Source organism: Stegodyphus dumicola, chromosome 11 (assembly GCF_044657685.1).
Source record: "Stegodyphus dumicola isolate Sdum_Otavi_A_Nest chromosome 11, ASM4465768v1".
Classification (NCBI taxonomy): Eukaryota; Metazoa; Arthropoda; class Arachnida; order Araneae; family Eresidae; genus Stegodyphus; species Stegodyphus dumicola.
In genome coordinates, this window is record NC_140778.1 from 90192590 (window position 1) to 90215621 (window position 23032).

At 32.7% G+C, this 23032-nt stretch overlaps 1 protein-coding gene across 1 annotated transcript in view; it reads left to right on the plus strand.

Annotated features, from left to right (window-relative positions):
- LOC146994198 (neprilysin-2-like) overlaps window positions 1–23032 on the plus strand; it is a 125954-nt gene that overhangs the window by 76352 nt on the left and 26570 nt on the right. The window contains exon 3 of the mRNA XM_085826318.1: window positions 20854–21015. Coding sequence (XP_085682444.1) covers window positions 20854–21015 — 162 coding nt within the window. The remainder of the gene's footprint in view (window positions 1–20853; window positions 21016–23032) is intronic.

A 23032-nucleotide genomic window follows, 5' to 3' on the forward strand; every position in this document is an offset into this window, starting at 1 on the left:
AAAATATAGAGAATTATACATAACTGATAATTTAAAAATATCTAAATATATGAATTAAACTGACAAGTATGTGAATGAAATACGTTAAGCTACACCAGCTTAAAAATGTTACTTATTTTATTACCCCCAGCTGAGTTGCTGTACCCCCTGTTACAGGGATATCAGCATTTGTACTCAATTGGTGGAGCATTCTATTGTCGCTAGACCCAGCCAAAAATTTCTATGCAATATTGAAATTTGTAGCGGAATTTATAAAGTTACTTAGGAAGATGGGTATTTGTGACCAGTGGTTATTAAAGAGACTGTCAAGACTTTGATTGTGTTGAATTAGGATTTTAGCAACATCTTATGCATTGTAATTCTGAGTTTACAGAGAATGTTTACTGTAGAAGTCAGAGGTAACTTGGATATAAGGAGTTATTCAGATGCATTACACTGAACAATATCAGTTGGGTATATTAATGTACATCGTAGGTGCTTTTCACACATTTACAGAATTCCATCCACAGTTTTCCGAAAATAAGACTATGATGTAGCTTTCTTTCTTTCCACCAACGGCGATCCACTGGGGCAATTAACATACAGGCCACGATGATGGAATTAACTTTGTTACTAAAGTTCCTGGATTGCAGGCTCTCCAGGCTTATGCTTCGCGGAGGGGCAAGTAAAGTGTTGTGTTTCTGTCCTTTTCAAAAGTTCACGAAACGCTTTTACGAAACGTTTTGTGCACAGAGCTTAAATTGAATTGAAATCCACCGGAGCCCGGCTCCAGCACTTCAAGATTTTTTAGATAAATTGTAATTCTAGCTAGAGCGCTCTTGAGTCTTAAATAAAAGAGCTGTGGCCCTTCTTTTATGTAAATGAAACACACTTTTAGCTGAAACTTTTATTTGATAAATAAAATGAAAATTAAAATTGAATTTAACTTCTGAATGGATGCCTTTCTTTCCCTAGGAAACAAACCCTTGTACGTTGAGATTTTTAAGAAAAGTCCCCATCCAAAGGCTTATTTTTCAGAAATTGCAACGAATTTATGACAGCGGATAAATTCTTCGTTCCGATGCCAGTGTTTTCTCGCTCAAAAGACCACCTACAGACTTTTTGGAAAAGCACAACCGAATACGAGAGTCACGAAAATATTCACTTGCTACTTTGTTCTCCGTTATCCCACGGATTCGGAGAAATTTCTTCTCCCTCTAGCATTCTGTTTGTCAGCTAGAATTGTATTGGCAAGGAATCGTTCTCAGAAAGTTTTGGACTCTTCGTTTTTGTTTTCATACCTACACATCTCCTTTAAAATTTTCTTTCGTACTCTCATACAGTTTTTAGTATGCTTTCTATTCCCATTAGCAGTGCTTTAAGCATTCTGCCCTTTTTTAATGGTGCACTGGGAAACCAATGATCTTTATTTCTGTCATCTCCTGAAATTGTAAACGTTATCATACATTCAAGGCGTAAGTTCATTCAGAGCGAGCCCAGCTGAACTATTTCTTAGTTTATGAGTGAAATTGTAATTCCAGACGGAGTTTCAAGCAGGTCTATTATTTTACTGTACTTTTTTAATATGGCGGGCTTGAGATTTTGAATGCTAATTTAAAAAAAAAAAACTACTGTTGTGTTTTTTCATAAAACGTGGCATTTGGGCATACTTTGAGGCGTAGAATCATAATATGGAAAGAAATCGGCATTCATTTAATTTCATTTTTAGAAAAAGTTCGATCTCGTGTCAAAATACATAGTTTAGAACGACGCTATATATATAAATCTAATACATTGGGTCAGTCCATAAATGGTCCATTTTTAGTAAATTTTTAAATAATACAAAATACACAATTTAACGTTTTAATCAATTATATATTTTCCTCCATTATCTACAATGTCTCGCCATCTTACAGGCAGCTTTTTTATGCCATTGTTGTAGAAAGACTCTGGTTTTGATGCAAAAAACCTTGAAAGTTCATTGTGTACTACATCCTGTTTAGAATTTAATTTTTTTCCCAGGAAAAACTTTTGTACGGCACGAAATAAGTGAAAATCACTTGGGGCAATATCTGGAAGTAAGCAGGATGTGGCAAAAGCTCCCAATTAAATTCACTAATTTTTTGCAGCCTTGTTCGAGCCGTATGCAGTCTAGCGTTATCATGATGAAACAACACTTTCTTGATATTCACCAATCGTGGACGTTTTTTGATCAATTCTGAGTTTAGACGACAAAGTTGTTCTTATAAACTTCCGAATTAATCATTTGATTTGGTTCTAACACTTCCAAATGTCCTGAACGGGGTTCATCATCAATGCTGCTTTTTCCAACTTAAAATTTTTTAAACAATTTCTGGGCAGTCCTTACATTGATAGTGTGTTCACCATGTACACTATTAATTTTTATCGACGCAAACCTGGCAGATTTACCACATGAAAATAAAAAATGTACCACAGCAAGTTTGTACTGATTATCTATATTCATCTATTATGTGTACTAAAATGAGTTCAATATTTACGAAAGTTGGTGATGAACTGAATAATATGCTAATCAAACGATGACAAGTTTGAACAGGTTCAAAATTGCATTGTTTTAGAAAATGCATCATAGTGAATTCCACGGCCGACTAGAACGGGAGATATAACACAGTCCTCCCGACCCATTTTTTTTCACTCTGCGTACATTTTAAAAAATCTAACTGGTAAAGCTGATAATAATGCATTTTATGTAAGAGAAAGCAAAATTTAAGTCCAGATTTCCCTAACATAACATTAAATGCCCGCTAGAGGGGGGGGGATAAAAAATATCTATGATGAAAAGTTTCATCTAAAAAAATTGCAGTTTCTTTTTTTTTTTTTTTTTTTTCTCTCTTCCTGGGGTTTCATCCGCTTTCTTAGAATCAGAGGTTTTTGCTCTGCATTTCAAAAATGTCTTTATATTTCACAACAATAATTCGAAATTTCTTGTGGTACATTTCTGTCAGTGTAAACGCCTCTGGTGACGTAACTTAAATTTTCTTTTTTCGGTAATGAATATAATTTTGTTTGAGTTAATTGTCTTTTACTATGCAGTTAATGATATTTTTAACACGACTTTCTTATTATATGCCTATCCATATATCATTTAATGAACTCTTCTCTAAATTATACTGTTCATATTGTTACGGTTTTTGTATTTATTTAGCTATTTTTAGTAGAATTTGTAATTAGAATTGTTTTATATTCCCGTGAAATGTAGCTAGAGACTTATCTGAAGAGAAACCAACGCCGAAAAAAAAATAAAATACAGGAGCACGCGCATTTAACATTTCAATAAATAGATATCGTGTAATTGTAATCTTGATATCCAGAAAAATCGAGAAAATACGAGAATGTTCTCGTGCAATTAAAAAGCTTATAAAAGCTGGATTTACTTAGTTCATGTGGTTTATTGTAGCGAATCTGCAGTGAGATCGGATTAACTTTCTCTGTTTTGAATTTAATTTTGTTAAACGCTTTAGTAGTTTAAAATATAACTACTGTGAGATATAGCGATACTGTACGTATATTTCTTAGGAAATTTCAGCATTTTGTTTTACTTTTTTTGTGATAAGAATAAATTTTATTCACTTTTCATCGGACTTGTGCATTCAATTTATAACGAAACCGTACGCACGCAACAATATAAACAATATAATTGCATTGTATTGTTTATATTAGTAAATTATTAATAGTATTTCTGTGACACATGATTCTTTCTTCTTCTTTCTTTATTCTGTGTTTTTTAACTGCTGTTATAAGACTAATCATACTTTTGGGTATTATGACTCTATTCCATTATAGTCTGTTAATTTAAAATAGGTGCTTCAAGGTTGTTGTTAACCCCACTGTACCGATCGCTGTACCGAAGTCTTCATCACCACGAAGCAGTTATTTTCACCACATCATCTGAAACTTTAGCTGAAGTGAGCCTTTATCCGCGTGCTTTTCATGAAGAGAAAGTCGCTAAACGAAAATGGTTTGGTTTGGTTTGGTTTATTTAATTATGGCAAAGCACATTAGGGCTATCTGCCTAAGGAGAGGGATGCCTTCGTGGAGGACTTTCTAAGGGAAACTGACTCGTATACATGCTACACATGAAGAAAACCACGAAAACGCCCATGCAGCCAGCCCGTTCGCGGGATTTGAACCTCGGACCGAACTACCAGTGTTCAGCGACTTTACCGCTCCTAAACGAAAATGGAAGCGAGAGGGGAATTTGAAGAATCAACCTTTTTACCACAGCTTTCAGCGAGTGGGAGCAATAACCTTAAACTTCCTATTTTAAAGGAAAGCGGTGGCATTCTTATTTCTATAAATATTGCATGAAGATTGGCTATAGGCGTAAATCCTTAAATGTGACATAGGAACAACATAATTCAATCACTATTTGCTGCCGACTGCAAGAAAAAGAGAGGTACGCAATTAGATACTAAAAACGTCCATGCATTAAATTTCAACATTCTACGCCTAATCATTTTTGAGTTATGCAAGATACATATATACATAGGTACAGAAGCTATGAACAAAATCCCTTCTGAATCCATTTTAAATCCTCTTTGGAAAACAAACCTTTTATTTTATCCGTACGTACAAATGTCACGAAAATAAAAATCTTTAAAAAGGATTCGAGAGCGGTCAAAATGGATATTTTCACTGAAATATGATACCCGAAATTTTTCGCGGTTACAATACAATACTTCCTTTACTTCATATAAGAAAGGAAAAATTGTTGAAAATGTCTGGAAAAATTCAGGACTAGTATAATTGAGATGGTCGATGTCCCACAGAACTCTGAAGAATAATCAAGAATTTACGCTGAGAAATTTATACTTATACGTCATCTTTATTTTTCATACCTCCTGCTTAATATTTTTAGACTTTGAAAGTTGAACCGAAATTTGTTTACATACGAACTGGAAGAACGGTACTATGCGTACAAATGCACATTTTCTGTGTTTACCTTAATATGTCTGATATTCATATAATTTGATTTAAACTAGTCAGAAATTGTGACACATATTTCCTTTTTAATTGATTTGGAAAACTGCATTTCTGAAGTTCCCAGATTATTGTTAAAGGGGACTTATATACCTTAAAACACTTAAGATCTTCGAATATGTGACTGTTGCAAGAATTTGAATGTTTTATTTATTTTAAAAACAATTACTTGTTTGTGTTGCCACAAACATTTTTATAATTTAATCCGCTTGGTGACAAAATTTTTTATGTTTTCACCTTGAACGCATGATATTTTAAAAATGACTAATACATACTTGAAATCTGATGGAATGCTTTATATGGGCACTATCTTCTAACTGAACCAAAATTCTGATGAATATTTTAATATTAAAAACTTTTGAAAACATTACATATTTTTTAAGAAGTACATTTTATAAACTCAGCTCCAAATAAAACAAAAATTTAATATGAAATTTTTAGGATTTTTGGTTCACAGTAGTTTTCAAATATTATAAAAGATATATATGGGATTCAATTATGCAACAGAATGTTTTAAACTGTGCGCGCTAAGTGGAAACATGACGTTAACGCATAACAAATTTTGTCACAAAACAGATTAAATCATAAAAGTATTTGTGGCAACACAAATTTTCTCGTTACTAGTTCAGAAAGCATATATGTAGTCAGCTGTAAAAAGTCCGTTTCTAACACATGTAATACATTTGTCGAATGTCAGTTTTCGTGCAATATGACAGCTAGATAAAGCTGAATTCTGTTCAAATTTATAGCGACTGTTCTACAGATCTAGGAAACTATCAATCAAAAAGATTCACTTATTTTATAGACATGTACGTGGCATATACGCATTGCAACGGTGAAGAAAGGTCATTAAACTTATGCAATTTGGGAACATCATCCGTCCCTACATTATTTATTAGCTTTCATGCATTTTCCAGAACGCAAGAATTACTTTTGCTCTATCTGCTTGATATACATTCGGTAGCTTTCTGTTTTTGGAAGTCTTTGTACAGTGTAAATTTTGTAAACTGCAATAAACAGAAAAGTCCTTAACTAGAAGAAGCTGCAGAAAGTTCGTTTAAAATGAATGTCGTGATGATAGCAAATGCGTTAAACTTTATTTGCTCGCCCTCTGTTTTAAATCCCTGGCAAGGTAAGTAAAACTGCCTGTCTTATTAATTCCTTGTACGAAGTAAAGGAAGTTTTATAATCGTAAAAAATTCTGGGTATCATATTTCAACGAAAATATCCATTTTGAACGCTATCGAACTCAATTTAGCGACGTTTCTGAGTGACATCTGTACGTAAAAAAAGAAATCCGTAGAAGGAAGCTATGTGGTGTGCACATCAGATTCTTTAGGAAATATTAATTTCATGCACGAAATTAGTTATTTTATGTGAGTGTAATTCATTATTTGATATTAGAAACATTAATTATGTGTTAAACAATTAATTTTATTAATTAGAATTATTCATTTTATATAAAAGTACTTTCAAATATTGCTATTTATGAGTTTTAAATCAGGAATGTTATATACTGAGCACACAATAACAAACTGCAGCATCTGTATAAAGAATAAAGAACTCTTTTTCTCAAGACGAACTGTAAAATAGATTTAAAATGGATTCAGAAGAAAATTTTTGTGACGTCTGTACGTACGTATGTACGTATATCGCATAATTAAAAAATGGGTAGCTTCATAAAGTTGAAATTTTGTATAAATGAGTGCTATAACATGTAGTTGTATTAATTTACATGTAGTTGTAATAATTTATATTAATTGTGTCCGTTTTAGGTTATAATCGGTGGCACCAAATATATATATATATATATATATATATATATATATATACATATCCGCTCTGTTACTCAGCTCGGTGAACTCAGTTTTTTAATTCTTTTTTATTCTTGGTAAATTGTGCATTTTTTTGCTTTAAAAATGATTAAATTATATTGTTCTTGTGTTCTAGTTAAGATTTTTATACCTTTAGTTTATCTGCATGCAATAGTTGCAGCAGTATCAACAATTTAAAGATTGTTTAAGTGCAGCTAAGTATAATGGAACAGCCACATTTGTTTACATTTGAAACTTTGCAGAAGAGTGAATTAAGTTTGTTTGCACCTTCAGTGTCCTTTTGCCGAGTGGGACCAAAAGTAAACTTCAAAATTAAACAGTTTCGTGCACTGAAAGACCTGCCTTCTTGCCCGCTGGACGAATTGCTTGTTTTTGAGTAGAAGGTCTAATTATAATCGTAAAAATTATTTTTTTAACTGTTTTAACTGTTTTTAACTATTTTAATTGTTTTTTAACTGTTTTAATTGTATGTGGTGTTTATGTTCTTTCCATATTTTTAAACTTTTAATGAAGTGATTTTGAGTTTTCATGTATTTTGCCTTGCCGTGAAGTGAGAACTGAATTAATTGAATGAGAAGTATACCTGCAATTAAATTCGAAGAAATAAAAAAAAGTTCAAACGAAATGCAGTAAAAATTGTGTCTAATTTAATAGGCCGTACAAGGAAGTTACTTGGTGTCCACATCAGAGTTTTTAGGAAACTATTTCAGGGCTTAATTTCTAAAATTGGAGGTGCCTGAGCCCTATGGTAGACCGTCAAGAAAGAGGAAGAAGAATAAATAAATAAATCAAATGACTAATAAAATCATTACTAATTAAAAAATATGTAATTAATGATTAAAATAATTAGTGATTAAAGTAATTAAATAATTTAAATCAAAATTTAATAAAATATGAAAAGCTAAATTAAAATTTAATAAGCGTTTCACTTCCTTGTACGAAGTAAAAAGGAAGTATTGTAATCGCGAAACGTTTCAGGCAGCATATTTCAACGAAAATATTCATTTTGACCGCTATCGAATGAAATTTAACGATGTTTTTGCGTGATATCTGTACGTAAGGAAAGAATAAAATATTCTTTTCCTCCAAAAAAATTATAAAACTGCTTTAAAATGAATTCTGAAGAGAATTTTTCGTGGCGTCTGTACGAACGTATGTACGTACGTACGTATCTCGCATAACTCAAAAACGAGTAGCTTCGGAACGTTAAATTTTGTATATAGGACTGCTATAACATGTAGATGTGCACCTCGTATTTTGGTTGCAATCGGCCGCACCAAACGTATATAACTATATTTATATACTATATATCCACTCCGTTACCCGGCTCAGTGATCTCAGTTTCTTTACTCTTATATGTTTGTAAATTGTACATTTTTTGCTTTAAAATGATTGAGTTATGTTGTTCTTATCTTCCCGTTAAAGTTTTTATGCCTTTAGTAATTCTGTATGCAATATTTTTAGAATTATCAACAATTTTAAAGTTGTTTAAGTGCCGCTAAGCCTAATAATTTTTTTGATGGCGGCCATTGCTTGTTTACATTTGAAACAGCAGGACAGTGGATTTGTTGCCAATCTAGAGAAACTTAGCTTCGTAACAACAAAGATAACGCCTTCATTTATTATTGCGAATTGAATCATGCTTAATTCTTTCTGGAATTTTTTCGAGGAAATAAGTATTTAAAATTTACTTCGTAATTTTTAATACAGATAATTTGAGTTTTATGTATTTTTGCCTTGTCACGAAGTGAGAACTGAATTAATTGAATGAGAAATACTCAGTCGTCTTTGAAAAAACTGTTTCTTTTTTATTTTGTTTGCTTAATTTCTTTTATACATCGTTCTAGCTTTATTATAGTATTTGAATAGAACATGTGGCAACGATTAGATAATTTTTTAAATGATATCAATTTTGTGCATTCTGAGTTATAATATGAATGAAATATAATACTCTTAACGAAATATAATACGCCAGAGTGTCGCTATAATAAACAAATAGGGTAAATTTTAAAGAATGCATTTATTCTATTGGAGTTTATACGTTGTCAACGAAATAGATTTAATTCAATCCAATACGTTTGAATGAAATGCAAGAAAAAATGCGTATAATTTAATATTCCGTAGAAGGAAGTCATGTGGTGTACACATCAGATTTTTTAATATACTTATCCAATATGGGCCTTAGTCTAAAAGGTCTATTAGTCTCAAAATCCTGAATCACTTTTCAAACTGTTGCCACCAAATATTATATTTAAAGAAACTAAATAATGAAGAATCTACATGAATGTATGTAGGTTTCTCTCATCGTGGAAAAAACAAATTTCATCATCAAAGTCATCAAATTTTGAATAACATAGTCCTGCAATGGAACATGAGTAATTGAAAACCCGAATATGAAATTTGTTTTATTGTGTATTTCCTATTTTATAAAACTTAAGCAAATTTTTGATTAAAAAACTCAACAATTTCATATCGAGAAGTGGCAACACTATAGGGAATAAAACAATTTTATCTCCAGTGCGTGAGACTGTCTATCGGAAATTCCAAAGATATGTTGTTTTTAAACCTTTTTAGCGTAGTATGGCGTTAGCTCAAATGCTCTCGAAACATGCATGTGTCTATAAATTAAAAAAAAAAAAAGGCCCGTTTGGTCGTAATATAAAATCTGAAAACTTTGAGACTTTTTTTATTACTAAAAATTAAATTTTCGAGATTAAATGTCTACTGAAATTTTTGTTCAGTTACATAAAAGGAAGTGCCGGAGCCTTCTTTTTTAGGGCTCCGGTGTGTTCCGATAAAAATTATGATTTATACCCTAAGCTAAGAAGTACGGAACTGGGCTCCAATGAGTTCTGGTGCAATTTAAGCTCTGAACTATTCATTTCATGCACGAAATTAGTTATTTTATGTGCGTATAATTCCTTATTTGACATAAGAAACACCAATTATGCATTAAAGAATTAATTTTATTACTTAGAAGTATTCATTTTATGTAAAAGTACTTTCAAGTATTGATTTTTAGTTTTTGAATTTCGTATCAGAAATGTTATATACCTAGCACATAATAACAATTTCACGACCCTGCTAAAAATGCCCCGTAGAAACCCATAAAATTTTTTTACGGGGAATTGGCCTACGGGTACCCGTACAGCTCTGTGGGTACCCGTAGGCCAAATCCCCGTAAAAACCCACAGACAGAAACCCGTACAACTGTACGGGTACCCGTAGGCCAAATCCCCGTAAAAACCCATAGAAAGAAACCCGTACGGTTGTACGGGTACCCGTAGGCCAAATACCCGTAAAAACCCATAAAAAGAAACCTGTACGTTTGTACGGGTACCCATAGGCCGAATACCCGTAAAAACCCATAGAAAGAAACCTGCACGGCTGTATAGGTACCTGTAGGCGAAATACCCGTAAAAAACCTGTAAACGGAAACCCGTACGACTGTACGGTTACGAGTAGGCCAAATCTCTGTAAACACAATCCCAGTAAAAACCCATAGCCAAAAATCAAAATTTTATATGCATATCCATTGGCCAAATTTCCATTAAAAAAATGGATATTCCGTAGGTCTATGCCTTGTAAAAACCAGTAAACAAAAGCATGTACACCTATACAGGCACCCATATGCCAAATCCTGTAAAAACCACTACACAAAAATCCACAGACCAATAAAGGTACCTCTTGGAAAAATTGCTGCACAAAACCCATAAACAGAACCAATAGCATTATACCATAGTGGAGTATCCATACATAGAATCGTACATAGAACGGGTATCCATATACAGAATCCCTATAAAAACAATACACAAAAATAGAACTGTAAATCAAATTTCCATAAAAACATAAACCAGCAGAAGTACATAATTAGCACTGATGAAATGTACAGAACTAAATTGCGGAGAAAGCATGTAAAGTAATTTTAAATAAAACTCAATGCGAATAAATAAAAATTTTAAAATATCTAGAAGCCTACGAGCCCGCCCTTCTTAATGCACGTCAATATCTATAAACATATTACAAAATATTTGTATAAATTCTCTTTACAAAATTTTAAACTACCTTTATATAATTCTGAAAATAAAATGAATAGAAAGATAATAACCAAAGTCATGATTCACAACCATCGAATGATATATGTACATATATATATGTAAGAAAAATAAGGAATATGCAAAAGATTAAATTAGCAGCGTAAAATTAATTTTTCTTCTCTATTCTAAAAACAGTAATCTTTCTGCACTGCATCATTTGGAGATTAATTCATGTCATATGACTCTTACAAAATTTGATGTTGTAAAAGAAACTAAAACTCAAACAGCCAATAGTAATTTTACAGCAGTATTAACTATCAAAGACGAATAAAAATGCATCGAGAACCAAAATTAACTCTCTGAATTAAGATTTCACCCTTAACGTAACGCATTTGCTTTTTACGCTTTGTATTAGCTGGATTGCAGTCTGTCTGCTCCTTGTTTCTTACTACACATTTATCAAAAATGTTAATTTTTGGAATAGGCATAAATAATGTGCCAACTTGTTTGTGGCTGCAACATATTTGCTGAAAGAAAAGTTGAATTAAATCTACCTCGACTGCCAAATTTCTTATTCATTGTGGATTGGAGTTTTAACATCTCTAAGCCATCAAAATTCTTGCTGTTCATTACGGATTCAGCTGCTTGTATTCGACTACAGAATCTATTACATATATATATAATATCATTTCATTTGATGGTTGCAAATCATTATTTTGACTGTATACATTATAAATATATACATATAGTACTGTACCTCACTGCATATATTTGTATTTCAGTTCTTTAATTGGGAAATTAAACAATTGTATTTAATCACATCAGCTTGTTTAACAATTTGATACCTAATGAGAAATGTATTGCCAAAGGATGGTACTTTCTAGCATCTGCTTAAATTTTAAGTTACCTACAATGCACTAAACCAAATTAAAAAACAAAACTAGAAGAAACCCAAATTTTCAGGAAGAGAAACATTATTAACAAGCAAGCAAAAAGAATACGGGACTTGCAAATTAGAAACTTAACATAGAGTTCAAATTTAGCATACTTGCTATCCCCTTAAAGCTCGCTTACCGATGATAGTAATACCCTGCAGCTTATTATGACATGCATACACATAGATGTTTTGCGTGGAAGAAAGGATGAATCCAAGAATATAATGTAGTGAAGAAATAATGATATACAAACACTGTGTCGACCCCTTATTACAATACTTTGAATGTTACCTGTATTTCTCAAAAGATAAATGAAACATGAAGATAACATATAATAAACTTAATAGTACCCAAAATACAATAAATTATATTGTAACAAAATGAATTTTAAAAAATTTACAAGTTTCAACAAATACCAATTCTCAACGCACAGTTCGGGAATTAAGAAAATATCTCATAGCGTATAATGTTTTATTCCGTATCTCACTTTTAGTGCTATATAATCTTCCACAGATTTTATATAAATAAAATCTATAACATAATGGGTAATTATAGTATATGTTGTTCTTGATGTAAAAAAGATAAACTTTCGTACTGTAAAAATTCCATCTATGTGAATAAGTATGAATATACTCATATACACATAATTATACTAAATAACTAATTTAATGAAACTAAATTCCTATAGAAAAAGTGTAGAATCGCCCACTGCTTGGCGTGTTTTTAAGAATTGCACATACTCGGTATCCATGTACACATCAACCTATTTTCACTTAAAAAAACATCTCAGAATTGCAAAAAAATGCCATTGTGCACTCCTTTGACTTTATTCATGTACACATCAACCTATTTTCACTTTAAAAGTCAAAAGAAAATTGACAAAAATCCAATTCCTTTTACTTTTGTACAAAGTGCCAAATAAATAAGTGGGCGATTCTGCACTTTACCCGAAAAAATATATCAAAATACTATTTACCTATATCTATTAATAATTTATTATTACACAAGGTTTTTCATATATCGTCTCAAGGGAACATAAATTTAATTAAAGCGATGCATTATTGGAATAAATTTGAGTCAGTGTTTTAGGTGCAAGTTATTTAGATTTCTATTGTAGAAAGAATACTTGAAATAATGTATAGAAATATTATTTTGAACCATAAAAATTCTCAATAGTAAAATTTAAAGTACTGAAAAGGTAGCTATTGTTTTTGACAGTAGATTATATAATATAAAAATACCTCATGCTGAGCATTTTCTGAAATTACAATGCTAAATGAAATTCATATAGTGCAGTATTTAGCAATAATAACTTTTTGTAAACAAATGTGGCTATATTCGCTGAATTGTAATGACAGTAATTTTAACTGCATTTGACCACTTGCAAAGGCTGTACAGAAGATTTATTTATATGGGTTTTCATCCGCAGAGAACAACCGGATTCCCTGTGGAAGTGATTCCGAAAATAAATGTTTAAATATTACTCTAACTATATTTGAAAGCAATGCTATAACAGTGCCCTTATAAGACTCATGATCCGAAAAGCTTTGGTTTTAAATGTCTCGTAAAAACTTTCAATTACTTCTGCAAAATTCATACCCACGTAAAAATTACTACACCGAAGTCAATTGATTATACAGCAAAACGTTCCTAAAACAATCAACTCCACAATTCGAGATAATGCGAGTTTCCTGTAGCCTAACAAAACTATGAATGATTTTTAAGTCCTGTTATTTAATTATTGTCCTGACAAATGTGCCATTATCAGAGGTGGTCATTTAAGAAAATAACCACTATATGAGGTTTCAACTAAATGTAATTATTTTCAAATAAATAATTCACTTTTTATACTCCCAAGACTAGTACATTTAATATTACATAAATCTTATTCACAAATCTACTTCTATTTCAAAAGCAATTTATGAAAAACATATTTGAAATTTTCTTCATCAAACTAATAATAATGAAAATTAAAGTATGCATAAAAATGATTATATGTGTTTTAACAAAATAGCACAAAATATTTAATGTAAAAATGTGGTTCTGGTCTCATACTTGTAAAGAAAAATAGACCAAAAAGAAAAAACAATGTAAGCTACTATGATCATCTAAATTTTCACATAATTTTAGTAGTGGAAAAAAGATTTCTTAAGCTTGTATGTCTTGTCTACCCCATTCAATAAGTAATAAACACATTAAATACTTAAATGTTTATTTCATTAATAAAACTTACCTTTTTTGCTCGCGAAATATAATTAGTACATTTTTTAAAACATAAAAAAAAAAAACATTCTTTTTGCTCGGCCACATCACATTAGTCGAAATATTCAAAATTGAATCATGCAAGATCATTTTTAAGTAAGGTATGCTCAAATTTATTAGTACATAATATTCAAATGATAAAGCATCTACATGAACAAGCTTTAAAAAAGTATTTCTAAACTGTAATCAAAAAAATTAATTTTCCAAAATACAGTTTCAGTAGAATGCAAAAACTACATTTCTGCATCTGCACACTGAAACAAATTATCAAGCCTGAAATTATCACTTTTCAGTCTTTAAGCACATTGTTTTTCAGAATAAAAGTAAAGATGGAAAATCAATTTCACGCTCAGAAACTCCATTTCACAAATAGTCAGTTATCAGCAACGTTCTCTCAAACATTAGACACGATTACACGTGCATGGCTTTAGTGGTATATTCATAGTCAGTGCTGGTATTTTATTATTTATTACTAATTTCTAAACAGTAAAACATAGTAAAATTTGTAATACAGTAAATCCTAGTAAATAATATATTGCATTACTACAACCACGAAGAAAATAACACCACCATCACACAACAATAACTAGAGCGGCGCCATATTGCTTGTTTGGGAAACTTCTGAGAGTGGGAGAGAGAGGGAGAATTTTTTTCTTCACGTCAGCGTTAACAGGGAGAAAAGTTTTGCGATTGTGAATGAACTTGTTAGCGTTAAAGAGATGTTGGTTGATACCGGTGTTTATTTGTAATATCAGAAATGTAAGTGCTTATGTGTGTGTATTCAGAGAACCAATTCGTAGCAAAAACCACCTCCCTAAGACTACCGCCTTTGAAAGAGACCAGTATTTCTGAAAACATAAGCATACTTTGGTACTGAATATTCCCTCTGTAAGGCGACAATTCACAAAGAAAATTCTGCAAGTGTGTCTGATCGCCTTAGAGAGATTCATTCCGTAGATGAAATCTCCCTAAGACGACCACCTCTAAAAGATAAACGTATCTGTGAGAACGTGAGTATCTATTGGTATAGAGCATCACCTCTCTAAGGTGACCACTTGCAAAGATGAATTTTTATTTGCGGCTGGTCGCCTTGGAGAGACCTCGTTGTGTGTGGTGTATATGATTACTGTTATTGTTTCCGAAAAAAAAATTTAAATAAAAAAATAGTATATTTAGTAAAAACCCTCTCTTAAACGACCACCTGCGTTTACAGGTTACTCTGGTGGTCTTAAAGAGATCATATTTTCATTCTGTTAATTTTATTGTTTACAAGAAGTATATTAACGTCAGATAAAAAATAGCACAAACCCATATAAACCAACAGAAGATTTATTATTATATTGATACGAGTAAGAAAACCAGTAAAAGTCAATATAAACCTATACAAACCAGTACAAAGTTCTGCCATTGAATGTTGGTTGTATGGGTGTCAATTGATACCAGTAAGAAAAACCCACAGAGATCAATAGAAACCAGTAAAAGTCAATAGAGACCATCAAAAATTCTATAGGTACCAGTAGAAAGTTTTACTGGTTTCTATGGGTCATTTTGAAACCAGTAAAAAAAACCCACAGAGACCAACAGAAACCAGTAAAAGTCAATAAAAACCCATAAAATCTTATGGGTACCCATAAAAAGTTTTACTGGTTTCTATGGGGCATTTTAGTAGGGAAAATTTTGTATGAAACACTATATTGAAGATTCCTCTTCTAAATACATAAATTTCGATTTTAAAATAATTTCTTTAAATAATTCACGAAATCAAACTATAATTTAATGGTATATTCTGTGTGTATGTAACATAATGTATACATTTTTTTTTTAAAGTGAGAGGTGATGCAACGAAGTATCAAAAAGGCTATGAATGTAGCTTCATCTGTCGAGGAGAATGCAAACACAATTTGGAGCTAACACAGAAAAGAATTGCATAAATTTATTGTTGTTAACTGAAGAAAGTAAAGTTCGTGAATATGAAAGATTTCGAGGGAATTAAATTCACTAACTGAAATTCTCTAAACGAATATTTTAGATAATATTTCGCTGAAGCATAATCAAAATTTCAGTTGATAGACCGTCTATGATTAAGTATCGAACGTTTGTTTATTCCTCTTTTTCGAAAACAATATTCGTGATCTTTCATGCGAAAGTTTAACGCTGTTTTAGTTTGGTTAATACATATCAAATCACACTGACAGGATATGCAATAAATTTCCCAATAATTAAAATTAAGATATGATCTTTAGGAATCGAATAACTATTCTTTCTGATAGGCGAGAAAATAATTTGAAATGTGAACTTGTAGAGAATCTTAGCAAATTTGTCAATTAATAGAAAATAAAATGGGAAGACAACAAGGTTCATGGGTTATTTTTAGTTACAAATTTTCTTGGCTTTTAAAATTTTCTTATAAACGATTTATAGCATTTTAAACAAAAGACTCTCACAGTGCAATACTAGAGAGGCTATTCTCACATTTTTTAGACGATTTTACTTTGCTATAAAAAATTGTCTGTTGCAAAATTTCTTTTTCTTTAACTGCAACTATAGTTTTGAAAGAATAAATTAATGTCTGCTACTTGGTAGTTTTCGTTTCATGCAAAATGGCGATTTTAGAGAAGCAATGATTGGAAGGTTATGCTTGTGCTCTTAAGAAAATCATGCCTATCTAGTTATTAAAAAAAGCTGTGATTTTTGAATATCTAAAGCTATGATATTAAAGCTGCGATACTGTCAACAAAAAAAGTCAAAGTTTGGCTTCACGTTGTTTACTGCTGCTTGGCAGTTTTTTTTCATGCAAAATGGTGTTTTTAGAGAAGCAATGACTGCAAGACTATGCTTGTGCTCTTAAGAAAATCATGCCTATCTAGTTATTAAAAAACGCTGTGAAAACTATGATTTTTCAATATCTAAACTATGATATTAAAGCTGCGATACTGTCAACAAAAAATGTCAAAGTTTGGCTCCACGTTTAAAAATTTTTCCAAGTCAAGGAAAAACCAGAATGTTTCGAATATTATAAAAATAAGATCTTTAATGCTAAAAGAAAATCCGCTAAGTTCTCTTTAGCCACAGTAGCAATTTAATAGCACAAAAATTTAGCAAGCAGCCACACGTCAGAATCCAAGGTTAATTTCCTGGAAAATTTGGAATAAGAAAGGGGTCCAAGCCATATCCTTCGCTCATATGCCTAGTAAATCTCCTCGTGTATAATCCACGGATTTTTGCGCTTTTGGATTTCTAAAATGCGTCGATCCAACGTCGTTGTCCAAACGTCGATCTACAACCCTCCTTGGACTTTGGAAAGCTGTGCATGAGAAATGGGATGGAATACCTGTTCCGATACTACAGAATGCTTTATTGTCTTGGAAATTAAGGTGTAGAAAGATAGTGAAGAATTAGGGTTAATAGGACATTTAACCAGTTAACTGTGATTGACGAGTATACTCGTTATGGAGAATCGACACGATTTTCTGTACTGACGAGTATACTCGTCATGCGTATATTATGTTAATGGAATGGAAAGATAAGAGGGAGGTTTATTAAGTAAGTACTGTACATAATGGCAACGTAATAGACACAGAGAAAAGAAAAATCATAACAAAGAAGCCGGAGATAGTGATTGATTATAATAAAAAAATGGGTGGAGTGGATAGGAGCGATGGAATTATCATAGCGTACTCCACAGCAAGTAAACGACTCAAAAAGTACTACAAAAAGATGTTTCTCCATTTCTTAGACATTATATGTCTGAATGCATACATATTATATAAAAAAAATAATGGAACATTATCGCGTATCAACTTTTTGCTCAAATTTATTGAAGAGACTTTTGCGACGTATCCAATTGAAAGAGATAAATCGACACAAACTCGGCCATTTAGACCTAATATAAGCCAATTAGGCGGGAATCATGTTCCGGATTATATACCCGGAACGTTGAAAAACAAACAACCCTACGCGAAGGTGTTCGCATTGCTACAAACGTAAGATCAGGAAGGAATCGCGTTACTGATGTTCGATTTGCAAAGTCCCATTGTGTATAGCTGAATATCACTCCACAGCAGGAATTTAAATTCTTACTTTTATATGTATAATATTTAATTTAATTTATTGCGTTTTTAGTTTAATATGCATGTAATATATGCTTATGTTAACCAAATAAGTAAATATAAGTAATAAAACTTTCAATTTTTTAAAATAAACCCATCTTTTTCATCCAATATCTTACCAGCGCGTTTTACTCTGTGATTGACGAATATGCTCGTCATGGCTCGATTCTGGCGATACAAAACAACGAGGCCGCCACAGTTAACTGGTTAAAAAAGAAAAACTTTAGATAAAATATAGTTCTGTAAATGCAATGAAACTCGTCTAAGAAGTGCGCGAATCCCGGGGTCGACGTAGAGAACTCTGCGAAGCTACTGGCGAGGATCTGTACTTAAGCAGTCTCGGCCACGGGGGTATAAAATTTATGAACGTGGTCTAAAGGCCCTGGGAAAGGTCATTTATTGGCCGGCCGCGGGGTCTGGCATGTCCTGAGCGGTGTGGAACCGTAGCCGGAGGGCTAGCTCCCCTCGGTTTGCTGGGTAACAGCCCACTGCGACGGGCTCGCTTATGCGACTGGCAGGAGCAATTGACGACCAGTGCTGCCTGGTGTCGTATCCAGGTGGTGCGCTGCTCTCCTGGAAGGGTAATAGTGGAGGTTGAACCTCCACAAAGTGCCCAAAGGGGGAGTAGACCCGTAGTGTGCTAGTTCATGGGGCGGGGAAGCCAAAAACTTACCCTATGTATTCCTCAGGAATGTCCTAGGCTGGCAAGTGTTTTAAAATGATGATTAAGGTAGGAATAATTTAAAAGAAAACTCTCTGGAGACTTATGTGTCAAGATAATCAGCAATAAATCAAATTTCTCTTCCAGATGTGAGATCACTTCTTAACGATACAGCAAGCATAGATCAGCTGATGCCTATTCTCAAAAATTCTTCAAAATGCAACGATGTGTGCCTGACACTTCAGTGCTTCCTAGCAGGTGAATTCCTATCGAATATTTCCTTAATAAACTATAAGAGATCCTTTTGCTTTTTTCTTGGCAAAAATGTTTCTCATTTTAACAAGTTAAATTTAAAACATGAAACTATAAACATTAAGCTAAATAAATAAACTTTTAAAAAAAAACGTATCCAAATTATTTGCCCGATAGTGCTATTAGTCTTGAAATACGATTTTGAGCTTATTCACTTTAAATCTTATCCATTCTCTATGCATTTTTCACTTTTCGTTCGAGTCTGTTGCTATTCTGCAAAGTGTAAGATATTTATTTTTCAAATTTTATTTGTCTGTTATTAATTAGCGAACTAAGCTATTAAAAGCAATAGATGCAGTTCTAAAACTATTATTATTTTGCTTTAAATCTCATTAGTTTAAATTCATAATATTGCTAATTAAAAATATTTATTATTTTTATAGAATTGCGCTTTGTGTTTTTTCACTTTTCCAATATGTGTGAAAATATAGCTTTCCCAAGTTAGTCTAAATGTAGCTTCTTGTAGTTATAAGGTATTTCTCCCGCCTTCCTAGCGTGCCTTCGTGGTGTAGTGGTTCTGTACGTTGGGCCGGTGTTCCAGAAGTCCGTGGTTCGATTCCCGGCGAAGGCAGTTGCTTATTTTTCATCTTTTCTGCTTCCAAATTACCTAATGTCTCTATAGAGTATCCTATAAAATATTTCGTTATTCGCCCGAGCCATCCGTATTCATAATTTTTACTAATAAACCATATCAAATTTTAAAAGGAGCCTTTTTAGGCAACCTCTAAAACCTAATCCTTTCCGATATTTGAAAATTGTATTTAAATTTTATCCTTTTTTTAAAAAAAATTTTATCTGAATAATTTAAGAAACTTCAGAGATTCCTAATGACTGCCCTTTAAGTTTTAAAACCTGTTATATGACTGCCGGAAAAACATCAAAGAAGAAATGTTACATGCACAGAGTGCAATGTATAAAATGTACTTCAAGGAAATGCACAAGAACGATGGCACTGCTAGAATTAATTGATTTGCAAATAAAAACATGCAGATAATTATGATACCTGCTTAGTTAAGTGCTATATGGTTTTGTTAATTCTTCATATCCAACATATATTTTCAAAAATGTATCCTCAGATTAGAAGTTTCTGAGAATTTGCCAACATAATAGCATGCTCCGACGTTTTCACCAAATTATTAGCGTAAATTTAAAGCTTTAAAATGTTTGCTAACTTTCGTTATTTATACCAAGACAAACTCTAAATTTTGATTTTTTCCCTTTATAAGTGTGATTTTTAAAAGCATCTTGCTTTTAGAGGTTCAGTTTGCTGCTCGTGTGATTTATATTTACCATTAATTTTTATTACTCAGATCTTTAATGAAAAAGCTTTCTTTTTCATCTTGTAGAGACATTAGGTAATTAGCAGGAGTGATAAAAAAGGAGCAACGCTCTCGCCGGGAATCGAACCACGGACCTCTGGAATTCGCGACCAGCGTGCAGACCACTACACTACGAAGGCATGCTAAGAGGGCGGGAGAAATACCTTATAACCTTACCTACTTTTTATGAGATCTATTTCTACTTTCAAATATGCAATCAAGCTTTAACGTATGATGGTTTTTCTTGGTATAAATTCATCTAACCTGATTGTTGCATCATCTAACTGATTTCTGGACATCATCTAACAGATGTCCACAAAATATAGAGATGTAAACAAAGGAAATCCAAACTATCCTTATATAGTTATTTTGTTTACCCTTCTAGCTGCCCGCATCTTTTCCAATTTAGATGAGACTGAGAAACCTTGCGATAATTTTTACCAATTCGCTTGCGGTGGCTGGGAGGCCAGAACAACTATTCCTGAGGGTGAAAATTACATTTCTCCTTTTTCAATAGCTGAAGATGATATTCGCGGCAGAATCAAATGTAAGTACACAGCTTTAAATTTTGTTGATAGTAATTTCATAGCAGATGTTATTGATAACAAATTTTATAATGTACCTCGATACTTCGTCTAGATATAACTTTGAGGAATATAGTGAACTAAGTAGCGAATTAGCCCTGAGTTCCGATTATTACTACAGAGACATGGCAAGGGTTAAAATACCCTTTTATCACTCAAAAAAATAATAACAGATGGCCCCCTTGTCATGCTTACAGAAAAGCCTCCCCTTGGGCTTTTATATCAGAATAAGAAACTAAGAATCTAATAAACTAAAGAGACTTAGCCGAAGCTCTACACAAATACCTAACGTAGTTGGCCTTTAAATTAACCAAGCCGGCGATTACCAACAGGCAGGTATAATACGACCGAGCGTAATAGATTCAAGAAAAGTAGCAAGAAGGTAAACACACACCACTAAGGACTCCTAAGCACTCTCTCTCTTAAAGGAAGTTGAACTTCCTTTAAATACTACTTCTAACTCATTTGCATTCAATGCGATTCTAAAACTCATTCTGGTAGGGAGTTGTAAGTGGGAAACAAAAATTGAAAGGAAATGATTTCAAAATTAAAAATAACTTTTGTAAAATTAAAACACACCTTACAAGTTAAAAATATTGATCAAGATCTGAGGTTTTTAATAGCTTCTAAAAATGGGGAACTACATTTACTTAAACAGGGTTAGCTTTCCCTTTAAAAGTGTGTATATATACATATATGTGTAGGTAGGTAGGTTACGGAGGACTGGAACGCCTGGTGTCTAACGTCACATATGTGTGTATATATATGCACATGTATTGGCAACAAACTTAGAAACATTGATGTTGTAGAAAAATTCATTTCACAGATACATAGAAATTTTGATGGCGAAGTGCAAGAATTTGATTGAGTAGAAAGTTCGTAGAGACATTAGGATTTTTTGGAAGCCAGAGAGATGAAAAATTAGCAAACGCCTTCGCCGGGAATCGAACCACGGACCTCTAGAATACCGGCCCAGCGTGCTACCGTTACACCACGAAGGCACGCTAGGGAAGTGGGAGAAATACCTTATACGTTGATCCATAATGAATAGCTGGTATAACTGGCAGCCGAGGCAAGTTAACCCTTTTAGGACGGGCGTTCCATATACGCATTTCCTAAGAACGTCTCTTACAGCTGGGCGTCCCATCCACGCATTCAGAGGACGGGTGATGCGTATACGCATTTAATCTGGAACGTTTTCTGAAGGCCACTAGATGGCATTCTATGCCCATTACTTTTGAAATGAACACACTTTTAGGTTCCTGACCTTGAGTTTGATATATTCTGTCTGACTTTGGTATTTTACTCATCAACTGTTGCGAGGGTGGGAGGGGAGGGAAAGCGTAAACAGAGGTTGGCTCTTTAAATCGCCGCGTGCTAATATAAATCAGTCAGTCAGTCATACCGGTATCGCAGAGATATCGCGCGGAGCGCGACGTGTCCTGCTCAATGATAGAATTAGTCGTGTGGGCACATGACGGTAAAAACAGGACGGGCCAAGGAGGCATCGGAGGTAGTAATATAAATATTCACGTGTCTGATTTTATATCCAATTTCTTTTTTTTTTTTTTTTTTTTTTTATTCTATTTTTTCCTCTACTATATACGGTCTTTTAGGGTTACTAGACAGCCGAGTCAGTTTTGCATTGCCTTCAGATATATTTCCGTTTCTTCTCTTTTTATTTTGGAAAGCCTCACCTCCAGTCTATTTTGGCGGGAAGGCGCTATTTATCAGAAAAAAAAAAAAAATACCCTCGTATGGTTAATGAACCATTTACTAACGCAGATGAGAGTGATGATTCTTTTTCTAAAGAGTTAGAAAGTGATACTTCTCCGTGCTTCGAGATTTACCACACTCAATCTTCATTTAAAATTTTTTTACTTCTTACTGTAAATAGTCTTTGTTGTGTTGTTTTATTAATTTTAAACTTTATTGACGGACTTCATGAATTAAAACTTTGGAATTTGAATAGCGCTCATG